This window comes from Oculina patagonica, unplaced genomic scaffold (assembly GCF_052425735.1).
Source record: "Oculina patagonica isolate OP01 unplaced genomic scaffold, crgOcupat unplaced3, whole genome shotgun sequence".
Taxonomy (NCBI): Eukaryota; Metazoa; Cnidaria; class Anthozoa; order Scleractinia; family Oculinidae; genus Oculina; species Oculina patagonica.
In genome coordinates, this window is record NW_027558145.1 from 143,618 (window position 1) to 159,739 (window position 16,122).

Below are 16,122 nucleotides of genomic sequence, written 5' to 3' on the forward strand. Positions count from 1 at the left end.
AGTATTGTCATTGTATTAGTCCTAAGCTAGTAAGTTGGTGTCAGATTCAGAATTTAAAATTGTAATCTTTTACTTATTATTGTGTAGTTTTTTTTCAAACCTAACATTACAGAATTGCACAACTTTTCATTTTAAAATTGTGTCTTTTTGCTACATATTTGAAACAGTTTTTTCCGATTTGATTAGATGTTTTAGTTATCAAAAGTCGTGCTTACAATATTATGATAAGTTTAATAATAGTTTATAATTTAATCTAGATTTTTTCTTAGTAGACATTTTTTTTATGTTTTCAATGTAAATTGCAATTTTAAAAAGGAAATGTTTTATTGTAACCAGTCGTGCGTTTTGAACATGAATAAAGCCATGGCTAGCTATAGGAAGATTAAGCAATCATTTCCTACGTATACGTTGTACTATTCATAAATAAAGTTTCCTATTACCTACAGCAAAGTTAGACTAATAAAAGTTGGCAATTAACAAATCTTGTTTTTCTCCTAAAGCATCTCTCCCGTCTGTTATGGAACCGTAATTCTTAAAAACCTGCTGGAAATCTTTTTCCTGGAGATAATTAATTCGTTATATAAACGGAAACAAAGCTTAAGTTTATTGTGAACTCACGTCAAAAAGTTCAAAATTAAGTGTTTAGTTTTGTGTTACCGGTATATTTCTATTCACCGGTACATTTTAACTTATACTTTTCCTATCTTTATTTATTCGTTTCTTAGGTCTCCTCAGCGTGCATATCAAATCTGCTGAACCTTTCTGTGATTACGGTTTATTTTTTAACGCGGCTGTTGTATTCGAAATTCTTTAACAGAAAGCAGCATAATTCATCCTTGCTAACCCCTCGATTGATTGAGCAAAGAACTTGAATGCGCAAGTATAGAACAGAAGTTCTGCAGCACAATCATTCTAGGTTTCTGTACCACTGAGCAAATTAGAGTAGCAAAAAAACGCTATTTTCCGGCCTTGGCTGGTCCGTTAAGGAAAACCTGTGCTCTCGATCTTGAACACACATTCATTCAAGACCTCGGACATAGTTCTTCCCTACACGGACCTCCAGGCAGGCGCATAACATATGTGTGACTTATTTTGCCTTTCTCATTAAAGTATTGGCCAATCATTGGAGTCCTTTATTTGAAACTGAAGCTCCAATGGGTAGCTCGTGGGGCCGTGTATCAATAAGTTAAGTGTCCAGCAGACTGAAAGTGCATTCAACTGAAATACTGTGAAAACGCCAAACTAATTGCTAATAGCTAAAAAGATTACTAGCGAACTACCAGGTCATATTAACAACACTAGCTCTCTCCAAAAGGGAGAAGTTCGCAACAATATATTGGCAAAACAGAAGGTTTTTTAGCTCTTCGGCTACGTGAAAATGCCATTACATCGGAACAACCTATGATCAGGCACTTATTTAATTGTGAAAGATTTAAAAAAAAAAAAAAAAATTTTTTTCAGCTTGCCGGATTACGCTTAAAGGTTTAATGACCGTTTTTTCCAGGCAGTTGGCAATATCTAAAATAACATATTTTATTTTACGCATAGTTTCAACAGACTACTACGTTTTTGCATTGTAGGTACAGACAAAAGTAATTAAAAGTAAAACAAAAGGACTGACTAGCAGTAAAAACACGGATGCAAAGACAGCAACAGCAAAAATTGAACTTAAATACATGATACCCTTGCCGCATAATAAGTTGGTCTTCCATATGCATAACATCTATCTACAGTAAAACGATTATTCCAGAGCGTTTCACTTCCACATCATTCCGGTAAAATTTTGTTTTAAATACTTTATTGACACACAAAATAATACAAGGAAATTTTATAACGATTAATGAAATAAATTATAGCAAAAATAATCTTAAATACACATACAACTAGAAAATATAGGATAAAACAGGTAGTTTACGATTAAAAAGCGGTAATTTTGGATATACGTTGTATCGGCTAAATGGAAAAGAGGAAAAGAACAAGGAAAATCAACAAGATCTAAACGTAAATAATTAAATAAATGAAATAACTGAAAAGTTATAGGAAATTCTTCCACTTCCTATTAAATTCCTCCAGTTGTTTATTTTAAATGGCAATTTGCCTAAGGGTATCAATCCTGATATTTTAGCGGTAAGATATTTTATTAAATGTCGGGACTTTTGTCTGTGAAATCTATGCCTTATGTTGGCATTACAGTCCAGAAGAAAGAGCAAATAGTGCATCACCGCTTTGTCTATAATAGAAAAGTCGACCATTTGAAAACCACCTTCGTCAATTAAAAGGAGCACTGAAAGCTTTTCGTTCGATTTTGTCCGACTTAAAGTTCCAAATAAAATGAAACGGCAGTGTGTTGACGTCTTTTCAGAAAATTCATACCAAAACCAAAACACCAGTTGTACATCAGGAAAATGAAATAAAAAAATTAGGAAAGAGAGCTATATTTCGTCCGTCACCAGCAATATACATTGAAAATAAACTGTAGCGCTTATTAGCCTGAATTCAAGCTTCTGCCTTGGAATTCAAACGAAAGGTGTATCTTTTGTGAGACTCCTTTTCTTTCAGTCTTATTTGGCTTGCCACCTTCAGAAGTTTTTAAGTTATATTTGGTTTCCGTCAGTGTCCGTACCACGAACCTAGTAAGGAAAATTACTTACAATTTTTTATTCGTTACGGCTTTGTACAATAACTCAGACGGTCCATCATTTTTTTGCACTAGTATATACCTTCGAGCGAGGTTATGACAGCAAACAGATCAAGAACTCTTTGGAAAGGTTCGGTTTAATTATTTCTGAAGATGTTTTATTTTTTGCGTTGTGACAACTGCTTGGAAAAGCGAATGTTAAAGCCTCTCGTTTCTTTCACCTTCTAGTACAGCCTTTTATTTTAAGACTAGCAATGTGCTTTGTAATTAACTAGTAATCGATTTTTAAAGTTGTAACAAATTCTTTGATTTCTATAGGCAGGAGCGAGTGATTAAATTTCCACAAATCGGTTCGTCGAGATTTTCTAGACTAAATCCGATAAAAATAGAAGAACAGAGTCGATGATTTTATCGCAGTTTTTCTGAGGCCAAAAACTCTTTTTTTTTTTCAAACGAGCCAATAGTCAAGCGACATGTTTTTTTTTTTTCAGAGTTGCTGCTTTACATTTAAACCATTTGTTTTAATTTTTTAGTGTCGATATGTATTTCGTAGAGCTTAGGTCTGTTGAGATAAGCGACTCTCTCATTCGTACTGATGTCTTTTCCACTTGCGTTATCATATCTTCGTGTGGACAAGTGGACAGTAAAAATCCCCCCTCTAATATAATTGATAAAGTGGAGTAAGTGCGTAGCATTAGTAACAAGTTTTCGTACGTTACCTTGGCATTTCGATCGTTAGGTCAGTAAATATCTCTGTCCAAAGTGATATATCAGAACGAGTTTATGAAATCTTCTGTTTTTATCAGAATTTTTTTCTGGTCTTTTAGACGAAAAAATAATTGTGAAACCTCGTCTACGTTTTGTACCATAGGAAAACTTACTTTATCGTTCTAATCTTCTCGCCAAAAGTTTTAAAGCTTTCATAGCGGCATGTTTCGTTAATAAAAGGTTACATCTTTATGTTTTACTGTACGCAAATACAGAATAGTAACGTAACGTAAAACGTACGTATTAAATTACCACCCGAAAGCTGGGAAAGGAATTATCACAACTTCAGTTATATTTTACTGTATACAAATATACAAGAGAGAAGTATCATACGTACAACGAACTAAAATTTGTAACCGAAAGTTTCGCTATCCTTGAAACTATAAGCGTGGTATTCCAGTAAAGATGTATTTCAATTTTATCATTTGATAAAAAAGAACACATCTGGTGATGTCTGTGCTGAGTGGATCGATCTGATATTCGTTTTATTTTTTTGACATGTGAACCCGGTTAATGTGCACGCATATTGACAGGCCTTTAAAATGACACCCTGTTGGGAAGTTATCGGATGAAATGACGCAGATGGTGAAACACGATTCTTTAGTGGCGTCTCCGAGTGAAGCAATTTCAATAAAAACAAACATTAATCTTGAGCAATCGCAAACTTTCTCTATTGCAAAAGAAACTCACGTAGTTGCGCAAACAAATAATATAAATTATTTCCAGAAAGCAGTGAGAACCATAATTTAAAATATGTTTCCGAAAGTACTTGTTTTGCAACTGGATTATCACAAGAATTTACCATGTCCTAAGGTCTCAGCACAAGATAGCCATTTCCTAAGGAAGCTAAGAACCAATCTCCTTGGAATCTATTGTGCAAATGAGGAAACCATTCACTGCTTCTTCTATGACGACAGCATTGGAGGAGCAGGACCTAACGAGGTAATATCTTCGTTAAATCATCTACTAGTCACCCTTCAGATGAAATATGGAAAATTCGATCAGCTTACAATTTGGTCCGATAACGCCCCAGGCCAATTTAAAGAGTGCTACTTGTTTTTTTACCTTGAATACCTGGTGAATAATGGGGACTTTCTGAGAGTAGACCTCAAATTTCTTTTGGAGGGTCACTCCTATTCGATATGTGATAGACGGTTTGGTTGCATACAGAAGTTCTTTGATACGATAGAGAGGGTTGATATTCCGCGGCAGTGGGCTTCGTTACTGGAAAACAGTTCTATGAAAAACATTGAGGTATATTGGGTTACATTAGACATGATCAAGGACTATAAAACATTCCTCAAAAGGGAATTTATTGCCAGGAATGAAGATGAAGACAGACAAATATTTGAAGTCAGAAGGTTAGCCTGGCTTAATTTCGGCTGTGGTGAAGTTGTTGATCCTGATAGCGGGGACTTGAGTCTTGTTCATCATCCCGGAACTACGTATGTAAGGTTTAAAGTGGATACTGACGAAAGGCCAAGAATTGTTTCATTTTACAAAAAAAAACAGAGACACGGATTGAATGCCGAATTTCTCGTGCCTGTAAGGCATGAACAGAAACCTGTACCAGCACAAGTTAAAGAACACTGTTTGACGTTAGCTCGAAAATATTTAACAGAGGAGGCACAAGCATTTTATGCCTCTTTATCTTGTCAGAAAGGCGCTGCAGAGAATGAAGGCGAATAACTTAAATTTCGATAGAAGATCTTTTTGTGGGAAGTTTATTTAATCCATGCCACTTTCATGACATTGAACGATACACAATACCTTTTTAATATTCACTGGTGTATCGTGTCATAAAGGATGTATAACATAATAGGAAGATACACATAATGGACCAAAAAATTAAATGTATTGTATTTACGTTTTTTGAATGATACACAATACCTCTTTCGATTTTCACTGATATATCGTGCCCTTAAAGATGTAAAACTAAATAGGAATTTACATTTAACATACAATAATATAATGTTTACCTTTTTGAACGATACACAATACACTTTTAATTAATTTTCACTGGTGTTTGTTGTCGTAAAAATGAACTCAATAGGAATTTACACATAATAGACAAAAAATTAAGTGTGTTATTAACCTTTTTTGAACGATACACAGTACATTTTCAATTTTTAATTGTGTATCGTGGCGTTAAAATGTAAAACACGATAGGAAGTTACACATATAGACCAAAATATTACAGTAAACTCTCGCCTTGCGGACACCTCGTTATTACGGATACTCCGTTATTATAATTACAGATAAGAGTTGGAGTCCCAGCGAATAAAAAATAACTGAAAATAACTCCCTGTACTACGGAATTTCTCTATAACGAACACCAAATAGTGGTCCCGAAGGTGTCCGTTGTAAAGGGAGCCGGTTGGCTGTAAATGTATTATTTTCGTTTTTTGAATAATACACAATACCTTTTTCAATTTTCATTAGTGCATCGTGTCGTAAAAGATGCATAACATAATAGGAAGCTACACATAATATACAGACAAATATAACGATCTCATATCCAACAAGCGCGACTGGTATCATTGTTTTATTAAAAACGCCCAAAGAAATGTAATGTTTGAGCTCCCCAGCTAATTTTACTTGACGCTCACATGCCATTCCCTGTTAACCAATCAACAAGCAAGAATAGCAAAATACCATTGCTAGTTTTTAGTAATATGCAATACTGAATATACGTAGGTTGTAAAGATTCGTCGGAAATCTTTAACATTCGGCACAACCCCAGTTTTTTACTAGCTGCAAAGTGTATTTTGTTGACAATTTGTTGAATTATAAAACAATTATCCTGCTCGACCTTGCATTGCGAAATATTGTCTGATTTTAGCCAATAAGTATCAGGCAATGTTCCGCCGAAAGTGACGCAAACATCGTTTTAGTTGCGAGATGGAAACGTCTACCAAAGAACATTACACGTTATACGTTCTCTGTAGAGAAAGGAAAGAGCGTTACAAAATAAGGCCTGTGCCAAACGTCGAACTTCACATGAAACGAACTAAACTGAGCGAATTAAGCTCATAATAAGTTCGACGTTTGACTAAGGCGAGTTTGAGTCACCGTGACAAAATAGATGGACCTGATCATATCACTGCAGAAGATCTAACCAGCTATAACTAACTAAATAACTAATGAATTCGAAGAAAAATTGCAAGTCTGATTTAACGGTTTGGTACTATATTTAAATTCTTTTATTTTTAAATGCACGGTCTTCCCCCTTCATCAGTCTTACAGAGACCTGTAAGATCCTGAAGTAGGACGGCCGTGCCTTCCGAAATTAAAGATTGGAATTCAAATATAGTACGAATCCTTTTAATCAGCCTTGTAATTTTCCTTCATTAAGATCAACCAACACGTTCTATCCGTCTGCTTCAGACGGATAGTAAGTGTGAAGTTGACAGCGGGTCAAACGTCAATCTCCTTATGAAACGAACTCTAAAATTAAACATTTGTATGTTATTTTTTTTTGTTTTTTGCTGCACTGAATGTAGTTCGGTGTCGGTTCGACGAATTATGTTGACTCAACGGTCAAGCTTTACCTGTTTGGGTCGACCAAAACTGAAATTTAGTTCGTCTCATGTGAAGTTCGACGTTCGGCCTGAGTCTAAAAGGCGTGTAAAGGTACTGAAATTTACTCAGGTAGAGTTTGACTATTCGAGTATAGCGCCCATTCCGGGTCATTGTAATCCCAGAGCAACTCTACTGTTTGTGGAATGTCGCGCAGCGCTATGAAGAACACTCTGGGTTGGTTACTGTTCTTGTTTACAACGAATGGCTTCACGTTGGCATTTTTTCGCGAATGATTTAGGGTAGCTCCCCAAGGAAGTTTGCTTTGTACACTGCCTCGGTATGGATCAATGCTGAAAAATAAATACATAGACTAATATTATACATGCAGTTTATAAAAATATCATAACAATAATAGATTGTCATTTCGTATTAGAGGTAGGTTTCTGGAGGCACAATCGTCGATGCCTAGCTACAAAAATCATATTTTTGTAACCGGTAAACATACTACGTGGGAATGAATGCTAATAATTAGTTAAATTAAAAGCTATAGGTATCACTAAAAATGTTTGTTTAAAGATTTCTTATTGAATGTTTTTACCCCAAAATGCTGACTTAAAAAAGTGTCGCTTTTCGAACCGCACAATCAAAGGCTACAAAATAAAGCCATGTATGGGATACTATGAATATGTCAGGATGGAATGGAATAAATACTATGGGATATTAAAGTTGCTTTACCCCAGTCAATTCTAAACCACGTTATCGGCGTGGTAAATTGAAGGACTACATGTTCGAATTTTCTTTCACTTAAGGCAAACAACGATAAAACATAATTAAAAAAAAAAATTTCAACACACTTAAAGCAGCACTCACGCAATGCCTGCGCTGTCCAACACCATAAGAACGCACACTTTTCCCTGCTCACGGTACTCGTTTTCCCGCCTCTTAGATTCTTCCAGGCCCATAACTTCACCTTCGTATTCGCATATAATTTCATGCTTTTTAATGTCCCTAGATGCGAAGGCGCATTTTCCGGCTTTTCGCGGATCACTAGGCACATCGTGAAGCTTAAGAAATCAAAAAAACATTAAGTTAAACACGTCCGAATGAATACGTTCCTAATGTGGAAAGATATCAGAGTTAATGATATAGAAATAGACAAAAAGTAATATACACATAAAAAATGATATAATATTATTCCGAAATCATTCACGTTAAATAGAGCGTCATTGTTTTTGCAACCACAAACAGGAAATGATATTTTTATACACAAATTATCGTCACCTTATCAGCGGCCTAGCGGGGAGTCCACAATAAAGAATTAAGTTTATATGAATTTGCTCCCAGTGGCAAAGAGTTAGCACCCGTTGTTCATAATTTGGGAGAAGCGTATCATAGACGATTTTTTCAATGATAATATTGAAGACTTTTGTCGGACATTAAAGATTGCCTGTATTATAAAGACAGGAATCCGTAAGGAGAGGCTCGACTGTGTATGTACATGGCTGCTTACCTCGATTGGGGGAGTTGGCTTGGGATGGAGGGACATATAATGCTGAATTCGTTCGGCCATTATACGCCCCCCAAACTCAATTGCCCTCTCTCGTCGTGGCCGTTGAACCGCTATCCCAGTGTAGCCACGAATGTTAACATGGACAGCGGGCCTTATTGGCCAGCCATTCCGCTGCCCAAAAAACAAAACTTCCTTCTTGAATTGCTGGTCAAGTGAAAGGAAAAATAATAAAATGTTTTATTAAAAATATTTTTTATTATATTTTAAACTAACATGTGACTTAGATCCGGCACAGTTTAAAACCGTGTTGCCTCATTTCTTTTTCAGAACTCGCTAAACTATTTAGCATAACTGATCTAAAACATTTAGCATAACTGTATTTGGTTTCGATAATTAAAGGAAGCATCTTTACCGGATACATCAAAATTCGTCGATTTCTCAGAGCAGCGCACAAATGCTGTCTTCTTAATGCAATATATTTCTGTCACAGTGTAAGCATCATGCGTCCTTGGTAAGATTCACACAGGTCGTGAGGTCTAGACACTCACAGCGCAATAACGTCTTTCGCGGAACCTTCAAAAAAGCTGCCAGCATCAAACAAAGCTATTCCTTTTGTACCTTTTCAGATCTGTGTTCAGCCTGAGATGGATATGCTCTTACAAACTTCGCAATCTCTATGCGCTTAAGTTTAAAGTTTACTTAGCTACTTTGAAGTTTCAATACAGCAGATGCTAGAATCTGGCTACCAAGAAACCAGATTTTCCTATTCTTCCACACAAAATAGAAGTACTTCTTGCGGAAAGAAACCATTTTGTGTCTTTTTACATGATAACTGTATATGATCTAAAACAAAAGCGATTTCTCAAGATTTGTAACGACTTACCCGGTAAAAACTTCTCTCTTTCAATAGGTGTTTGGTTTGGCCGTCACGCTCAGACCACAGAGCCACAACACTTGTGTAATCCTCAAATATTTCTTTGGACGACACAAACTCTTGCTCCCCTGCCGATACAATCACTTCTTTTATGTACCTGTCCAAAAACGGACATTTCGCTGCTCTTTTGTGCTTTAGGATAACCCTCCTAATATTGACAAACTTCGGAGGCATTTTCAAACCGTTTTTCACGTGCTCTGAAGTCAAGCTACAAACTCTGTACTTGGCAGTCACGGTTGCATGCTGATTGCACGAAAATACGTCCGCGCGCATGGGAATTCGGCCATTAAAAATTAGCTCTGGTAACAGTCGAAAAGTGTATATAAACCGGCCAAGACGTGGGAATTTAATTCTTCTGGTATAAGTGGAAGCATATACTCGTGTTGATAAAAAGTTGCGTAATTAGTTATAATGCTGCCTTACCGTAATTCTTCTCCTTTCAGTAATCTTTTAGCATTTTGATAAAGAAATTTGAAGTTTAAAAATACACTTCTGCCAAAATTCTAATTCTAAAAATCCTAGCTTTCGCCGATACACGGTATTGACAATTATTCCACGTTGGTCAACTAAAAAATAAAGATGTTAACTACATATTTGAGATTCTGGTTTAACGACTAAATTTTATCTGCTCTTATGTCCCGAAGTATTTGAAATTTACCAATTACAACAGGCCCGGGAAATAATAATTTTTAACAGAGTACAACATTTGTTTGTATTTTTTTTAACTCGGGAAGAATTGTCATAAAATACTGCAGTTTTCAATTGAGTGCCGTAAAACCAAAACCAAAGTAATTACTCTAGCCAATCACAAAGAGCACAGACAAAAAGCGAAAAAGCGAAAAAGCGGCTGGAAATCGAGCCTAGTAGCCGGTGTGAAGTGCAGGAAAACGTGTACGGGCGAGTCATAATTGGTTTTGGTTTTACATGTGATTGGCTGAGAAAGTGGCGCGAGAGTTTTAAACCAATTACTAAGCGTACTAATGTAAAACCAATGCAAACGCGAATTACTTTCGACACTCAAGTGAAAACCGCTCTATGAGACTATGACCAAACAACATACCGTATTTTCTCAAGTAAACGACTCGGCGTTTATTTCAAACTTGGCCTGGTGAACCCGGCGTTTTAATCGGGGCCAGGCGTTTATTAACGAAGTGAAATTTTTTGTAATTTTTCAAGTTGATATATCATTACTCATCCTGCGATACCTAGGGCCAGTTTGTCAAAGCGGAACAATTTTCCCACTCGTTCCGCCCCTACAAAATTTCCCTGGGTCTCCGAGGATGATTAGTACCAAGGCACGTTGCAATCAGGATTTGCGACATAACAGAACCGAAACAATATATATGAACAACATGGAAACAAGTAAATGTACGGATATAAAACTTTAAGTTCATAAACGGGAACGCCTGGACCTCGCCGGAACAAAGGCTGGAACCTCGATCAAATAGCAGTTTTGACCCGGCGTTTAATCTGAGAAAATAGTTTGGCGTTTAATCGAGAAAATACGGTACATCGCTGCCTCAAAATAATTATAAAGAAAATAAGTCAGACTTGAAAGACAGGTCGTTTTCATTTAATATTTCTTTATTAAATGTTCATACACTAGTTAACTTTTGTAGCCAGAATAGTAACGTCATATTTCAAGGAAGCAAATCTAACCTCACTGTCTGTTAAGTGTGCCTCGCGTTCATCTGTCAGACGTGAGATTTTATCTTCGGACCTGTGCGGTCCAGTTTTATTTTTTTCCTTATTCAATCCACTTGTTAGTTGGTCGCAGGTTTGACAAGTGTCCTGCCTCGCTTTTCTAAAACTAAGTATTTCTTTCAATTCACTGTTAAAAATGTTTCTGAACGCCGAGAAACTCAAATTTGGACCTTTATTTGCTTGTCTCAAACTGGTTGTCTTCAAATTAGGGTTTTCAGCAAGGAATTGTGACCACATTTGACGCATAGTAACTTTTGAGTCAAAATATCGCTTAGCATCCGTCCTCGCTCTGCGATAATAGGGACCTTAAGCAACAGACGTTTTCGTTGACGACGGCGACGTGACGACCGATAAGAAACTGGGGATAGAACGGCTTCAGGTCGCGGTCGCGACATCGAGTTTTCATCGTTAAGCAAAGCGCGCGAAAACGTGACGACGCGCCGGGCTTCGCAAATTTGGCGGCAAATACAAAATTTATAGTAAAGCTCTAGATTCCTGTTCATTTGCTTTTTCTGGCATTCGGCAAGGTTATGTCGAGCTTAAAGAAAACGCGAGATTTGCTTTTGATTTGCTATGTCAAAGGAATGATAAAAGCAAATGAATTTGCCGTCCTTTACGACATAAACAGGTCAAAAAATCCACTGTTTCCTTACGACAACTACGAAGAATTCTCGCTGGATAATTTCAGCGAAGAGGAATGCATAGCGGAATTTCGTGTCGAAAAGAATGATTTACCCATTTTGGCAGACGCCCTTGGCATTCCACATGTTTTCCGTTGCTCGCAGAGGTCTGTGTTCGCTGGAATGGAAGGCTTGTGCATGCTGCTGAAACGACTTGCGTATCCCTGTCGTTATAGCGACATGATACCGCGATTTGGAAGACCAGTTCCAGAAATTAGCATGATGACCAATGTTGTTCTGGACTGGATTTACAACGAACATAGCCACCACCTGACTGACTTTAACCAGCCCTTCCTTTCCCGAGCCTCTCTGCGAGCATATGCAGATGCAATACATCAAAAGGGCGCGGCGTTGAATAACTGCTGGGGTTTCGTTGATGGTACTGTACGCCCTATTTGCCGCCCACTCCAAAATCAGCGAATCGTCTACAATGGCCACAAGCGGGTACATGCCCTGAAGTTTCAATCCATTGCAACTCCAAATGGTCTCATTGCCAACTTATATGGCCCAGTAGGTGAGAGGGAAAGGGTGGGTCTTGAAAGGAAAAGGAGGTTTAAAAATAATGGTTTAATTATTGTAACATATTTACTCGTTTTTTTTTTTGTTTGTATTTCAAGAGGGCAGGAAGCATGACAGCGGGATGCTTGCCGATTCCGGGGTATACAACGAGCTGGCTAGGAACTCTTTCGACCCTGCTGGGCACTCTTTGTGCATATATGGAGACCCCGCCTACCCACTGAGAGTACATCTCCAAGCTCCCTTCAGGAATGTGGTTCCCACCCAGCAAATGGAAGATTTTAACAATTCAATGAGTGTCGTCCGTTCTTCAGTAGAGTGGCTTTTCAATGATGTTGTCAATGATTTTAAGTTCCTTGATTTTAAGAAAAATTTAAAGATAGGTTTGAGCGCAGTGGGAAAAATGTATGCTGTTTCTGCCTTACTCAGGAATGCTATAACATGCTTGTATGGAAACACTACATCCACTTTTTTTGATCTCGACCCTCCAAATATTTATGATTATTTCTCTTAATTAATATCTGCTACTAACAAACTGTGGAAATTAGCAACATCTTTAATGCTCTCTTGTGAAATAAACAATTAACAAATGTCTTAACATGTTGTTGTACGTTTCGGTTTGAATTTACAAGTATAACCTGCAATAAAAACACAACATGACTACAAGGAAATAAACGGAAAAGTACCAGATATATTGTTATAAGCACAACAAAGTTCTCTAGTTTATGACTTGCTGGAAGATGAAAACACTGTTCACCGCTAAAGTACTGATAAAAGCATTGATTAACAAAATAACGTTGCACTCTATTTGTGTTCTGGCATTTTCTGAAATAAGGTGGCCATGAGTTGTGCTTGCTGCTTCTGGGATTCCATAAACATAGCCTGCATCTGCTGCAATTGTTGCTGCATCTGCTGTTGCTGTAGCTGTTGGTGTTGGTTCTGTTGCTGAAGTTGTTGCTGGAACATGGAAATCATCTGCTGTTGTTGCTTCTGTTGCTCATTTAGAAGCGACTGCTCGCCTTTTTTAGCCTCAAGCTCTTCTCTTTTAAACTGAAACTCCAGCTCACTATGCTCTTTTAAAAACTGGACTGTGTCGCTGCCACCTCTCCGCTTTTACATCGCTTCTCTTCCACTGACTCATCTGGATCGGTTTTCCTCTTCTTAGAAGCACCAAGACTTTCCATTGACATTTTCCGCATCTCTTCTGCTGTTTCTTTGTCCTTTTCGAGTTTTTTCGCCTTGCTTTGGTGATCAAGATGGAACTCTTGTTCCGCCGCTTCCCATTTCTCGATGATCTCTTCAAGGGCTAAATCAAGCTCGGAATCTTCAGGGGAGATGCCAGTTCCGTTTTCAATTTCACGTTTCCTTTTTTTGGCTTTTTTCTCGAGGATGGTATAATGATCTCTAACAGCCCTCTGTGACACTGTAAATCCTGGATGAGTATTCAGATTGTTCGCTATTTGGGTCCACACCGAACCACGTTCTTTTGAGCCAGCCCTGAATTTGAAGGGTTCGCACAGCAGAATTTCTTGTGCAAGCTTCAGTTCTTTTTGTTCTGTCCACTCCATCTATGAGTTAAAGACAAACTTTATTTTAAAAATAGCTCGATTAAATTAAGCCTTGTACTATTCAAGCTTCACTAAGAGAAACAATCCTTGTAAACTTATTGTAAGAAAAAACAAAATACAGAGCCTAGCTAACAAACTTGGTTTGCTTTAAAATATCAAATGTAAAGAATGCAAATTTAACATCTTGCTTTTAAAATCGGTCTAGTGTTTCACCAGTTTATACGATACTCAGTGCGAAAACAGGCATATTTTGGGCTTATTTTTTATTAGTAATGCCAGTATAAAGACTTCCAAATGACATAAACTCACCATGCTAAGAATATATTTCGGACCAAATTTTTGCGTTTTTCATTCGATTGGGTACATCAATCGGCCCCTAAAAACAGGAGCTTCGCCAGCCAGGTAGTAGCTGTATTGATTTAAGTATTTGCATCGAAGGTAATCACCTCATATACACAAGAAATAAAACCTAGACGAGACAATTTGGTTGCGCGTTTTTTATCAGCTTCGACAGCCTGTAAATATGGCGAAGCGAATACAAAATTTAATTTGAGCCGATAAACAAAGCCTCCATGTAAATGACATGTCAAGAAGAAGGAATTACCAAAATAAAATAAATGTTCTTTCAAGCTATAACAATCTACCGACTCTACGTTGAGGAAATTGGAAAAGAAAACTAATTATACTAAGCGGCATTGCGTTACTAAAAACACCCTCTTTGGCGCTGAAAGCTTTCCTGACATGTGAAAGCAATTAAAATAAGGTCAGGAATTCCTCCGAAACATTCTTTTAAGCAAAGGCAATCATTATGAAACCTAACCTAGCTTCGACATTGTAAATTAGTACAAAAATAAGCTAATAGTGAACAAAAGAAAAGACTAAGTACTCACGTTTTCGTCGCGACGGAAAACCCCACGTTCTCGCGTTCTCGACGTCGAGGCAACGTCAGGTCAGAACTTGTTGTACATGCGCAGTGACGTCAAGAAAGTAATTTCACGTTTCCGGTTGCCGTTCTGAGGTCGGCGACGTCCGTTGCTTAAGGTCCCTAATGTGAAACACTCGCGTCATACGAACAGATAAAGTCAACAACCAGGTTTTTCACATTAGGCAAAAACCGCCTTGGCGTCCTCTGGCCTCTCTGGTCCGGTTGTATGGCTGGATTATCAAGATGGATCTTTTTCAACAGCACTTCTATTTTGCTTGAAGACAATCCATAGCATTTTTTAAATGCGGTCTTGCAAACCATTCCCAATGTAGGTATATTGTAAGTCACTTTCCGTATACCTCTTATTGTCACCTGTATTTCCATGAGCTTGGAGAAGAGGTAATTCTGCTCATTATATGGTTTTTGATAAACCATATTTCTTTGATCTCGTATTAGACTTCTTGTTCGAAATGCACCGTTTCTCAGAAGGCAACCGCTATTGCAACATGTCAGAAGTATGTGGTTTACGTCGTTGAATGCAGCATTTTTTCGTCTAATTATTCTTCGCTTATTCTTAGCGACGTAAATTTTCTTCAACTTTTTTCTGTTAGTCAGATTTCTACTTCCCTTTTCCACAGAGCTAGCGAGTGGGGGTCCACGTACAAAATACTGCCATGGTCTTCTAGAATCGAAATTGTATAAAAGCTTGTTTAGGTCTTCACCGCCAGAATTACGCGAGGAATCGTCTGAACTCGATCTTGATGTTGTCATATTGAAAAGGCGATTTGTCGAAACACAGAAACGCCAGTATCTTTTATTAAATTTATTCGGTAAAATTTCGTCATAACGAATGAGGTTTACGAAATTAAATTACGAATGAGCTAGCATTCTCGATTTCTCCATTTCCGGTCAAAGGATTGCGTATCTCAAGGCGATTTTAACGTCAACTAAAGCCTGGAATCTGTCAACTTGCACGCCCATTTAGGTTTTTTGTTCTTGTGCAATTGGCGCATTTAGTTTGCGAAACACGTTACTTGTTTAATCGCCAATATGAATTAAAGTATTAGTTCCTTCAACGAAAACAAAAATCATCCCTCGAGAATAACATAAATTTATTATTCTGAGGACAAATGTTCAATAATTTAATAAGTGTTTAATTGGCGCGTGATTACTGTTGTCAGCTGTTGTTGTTCACTGCGGGATAATAGGGTCGATTGAAATATTCTAAAAAGCTTTGCACTTTTAATGACTACCCCTTTATTATTACTTCAGAAAATACTTATTAGTTTCACAGGAATCACAGCTAGGAGAAGTTTATCTACAACAGTTGTTCAAGAATTTTATGTTTGCGTGACAT

The 16,122-nt window shown here is 37.3% G+C and overlaps 2 protein-coding genes and 1 pseudogene across 3 annotated transcripts in view; 2 read left to right on the plus strand and 1 right to left on the minus strand.

Moving 5' to 3' along the window:
* LOC144640417 (muscle, skeletal receptor tyrosine-protein kinase-like) overlaps window positions 1-16,122 on the plus strand; it is a 35,537-nt gene that overhangs the window by 10,775 nt on the left and 8,640 nt on the right. The gene's annotated exons all lie outside the window — the stretch shown is intronic.
* Window positions 11,371-12,866, plus strand: LOC144640408 (uncharacterized). The gene is made up of 2 exons (XM_078499566.1): window positions 11,371-12,270; window positions 12,374-12,866. Exons 1-2 carry the CDS (start codon window positions 11,607-11,609, stop codon window positions 12,784-12,786), a joined length of 1,077 nt encoding a protein of 358 aa, XP_078355692.1. The 5' UTR covers window positions 11,371-11,606; the 3' UTR covers window positions 12,787-12,866.
* LOC144640409 (uncharacterized) lies at window positions 12,815-14,890 on the minus strand (annotated as a pseudogene). Its single transcript, XR_013568354.1, has 2 exons — window positions 14,731-14,890; window positions 12,815-13,840 (listed from the first exon to the last, which is right to left on the minus strand). The product of XR_013568354.1 is annotated as an uncharacterized LOC144640409 (transcript).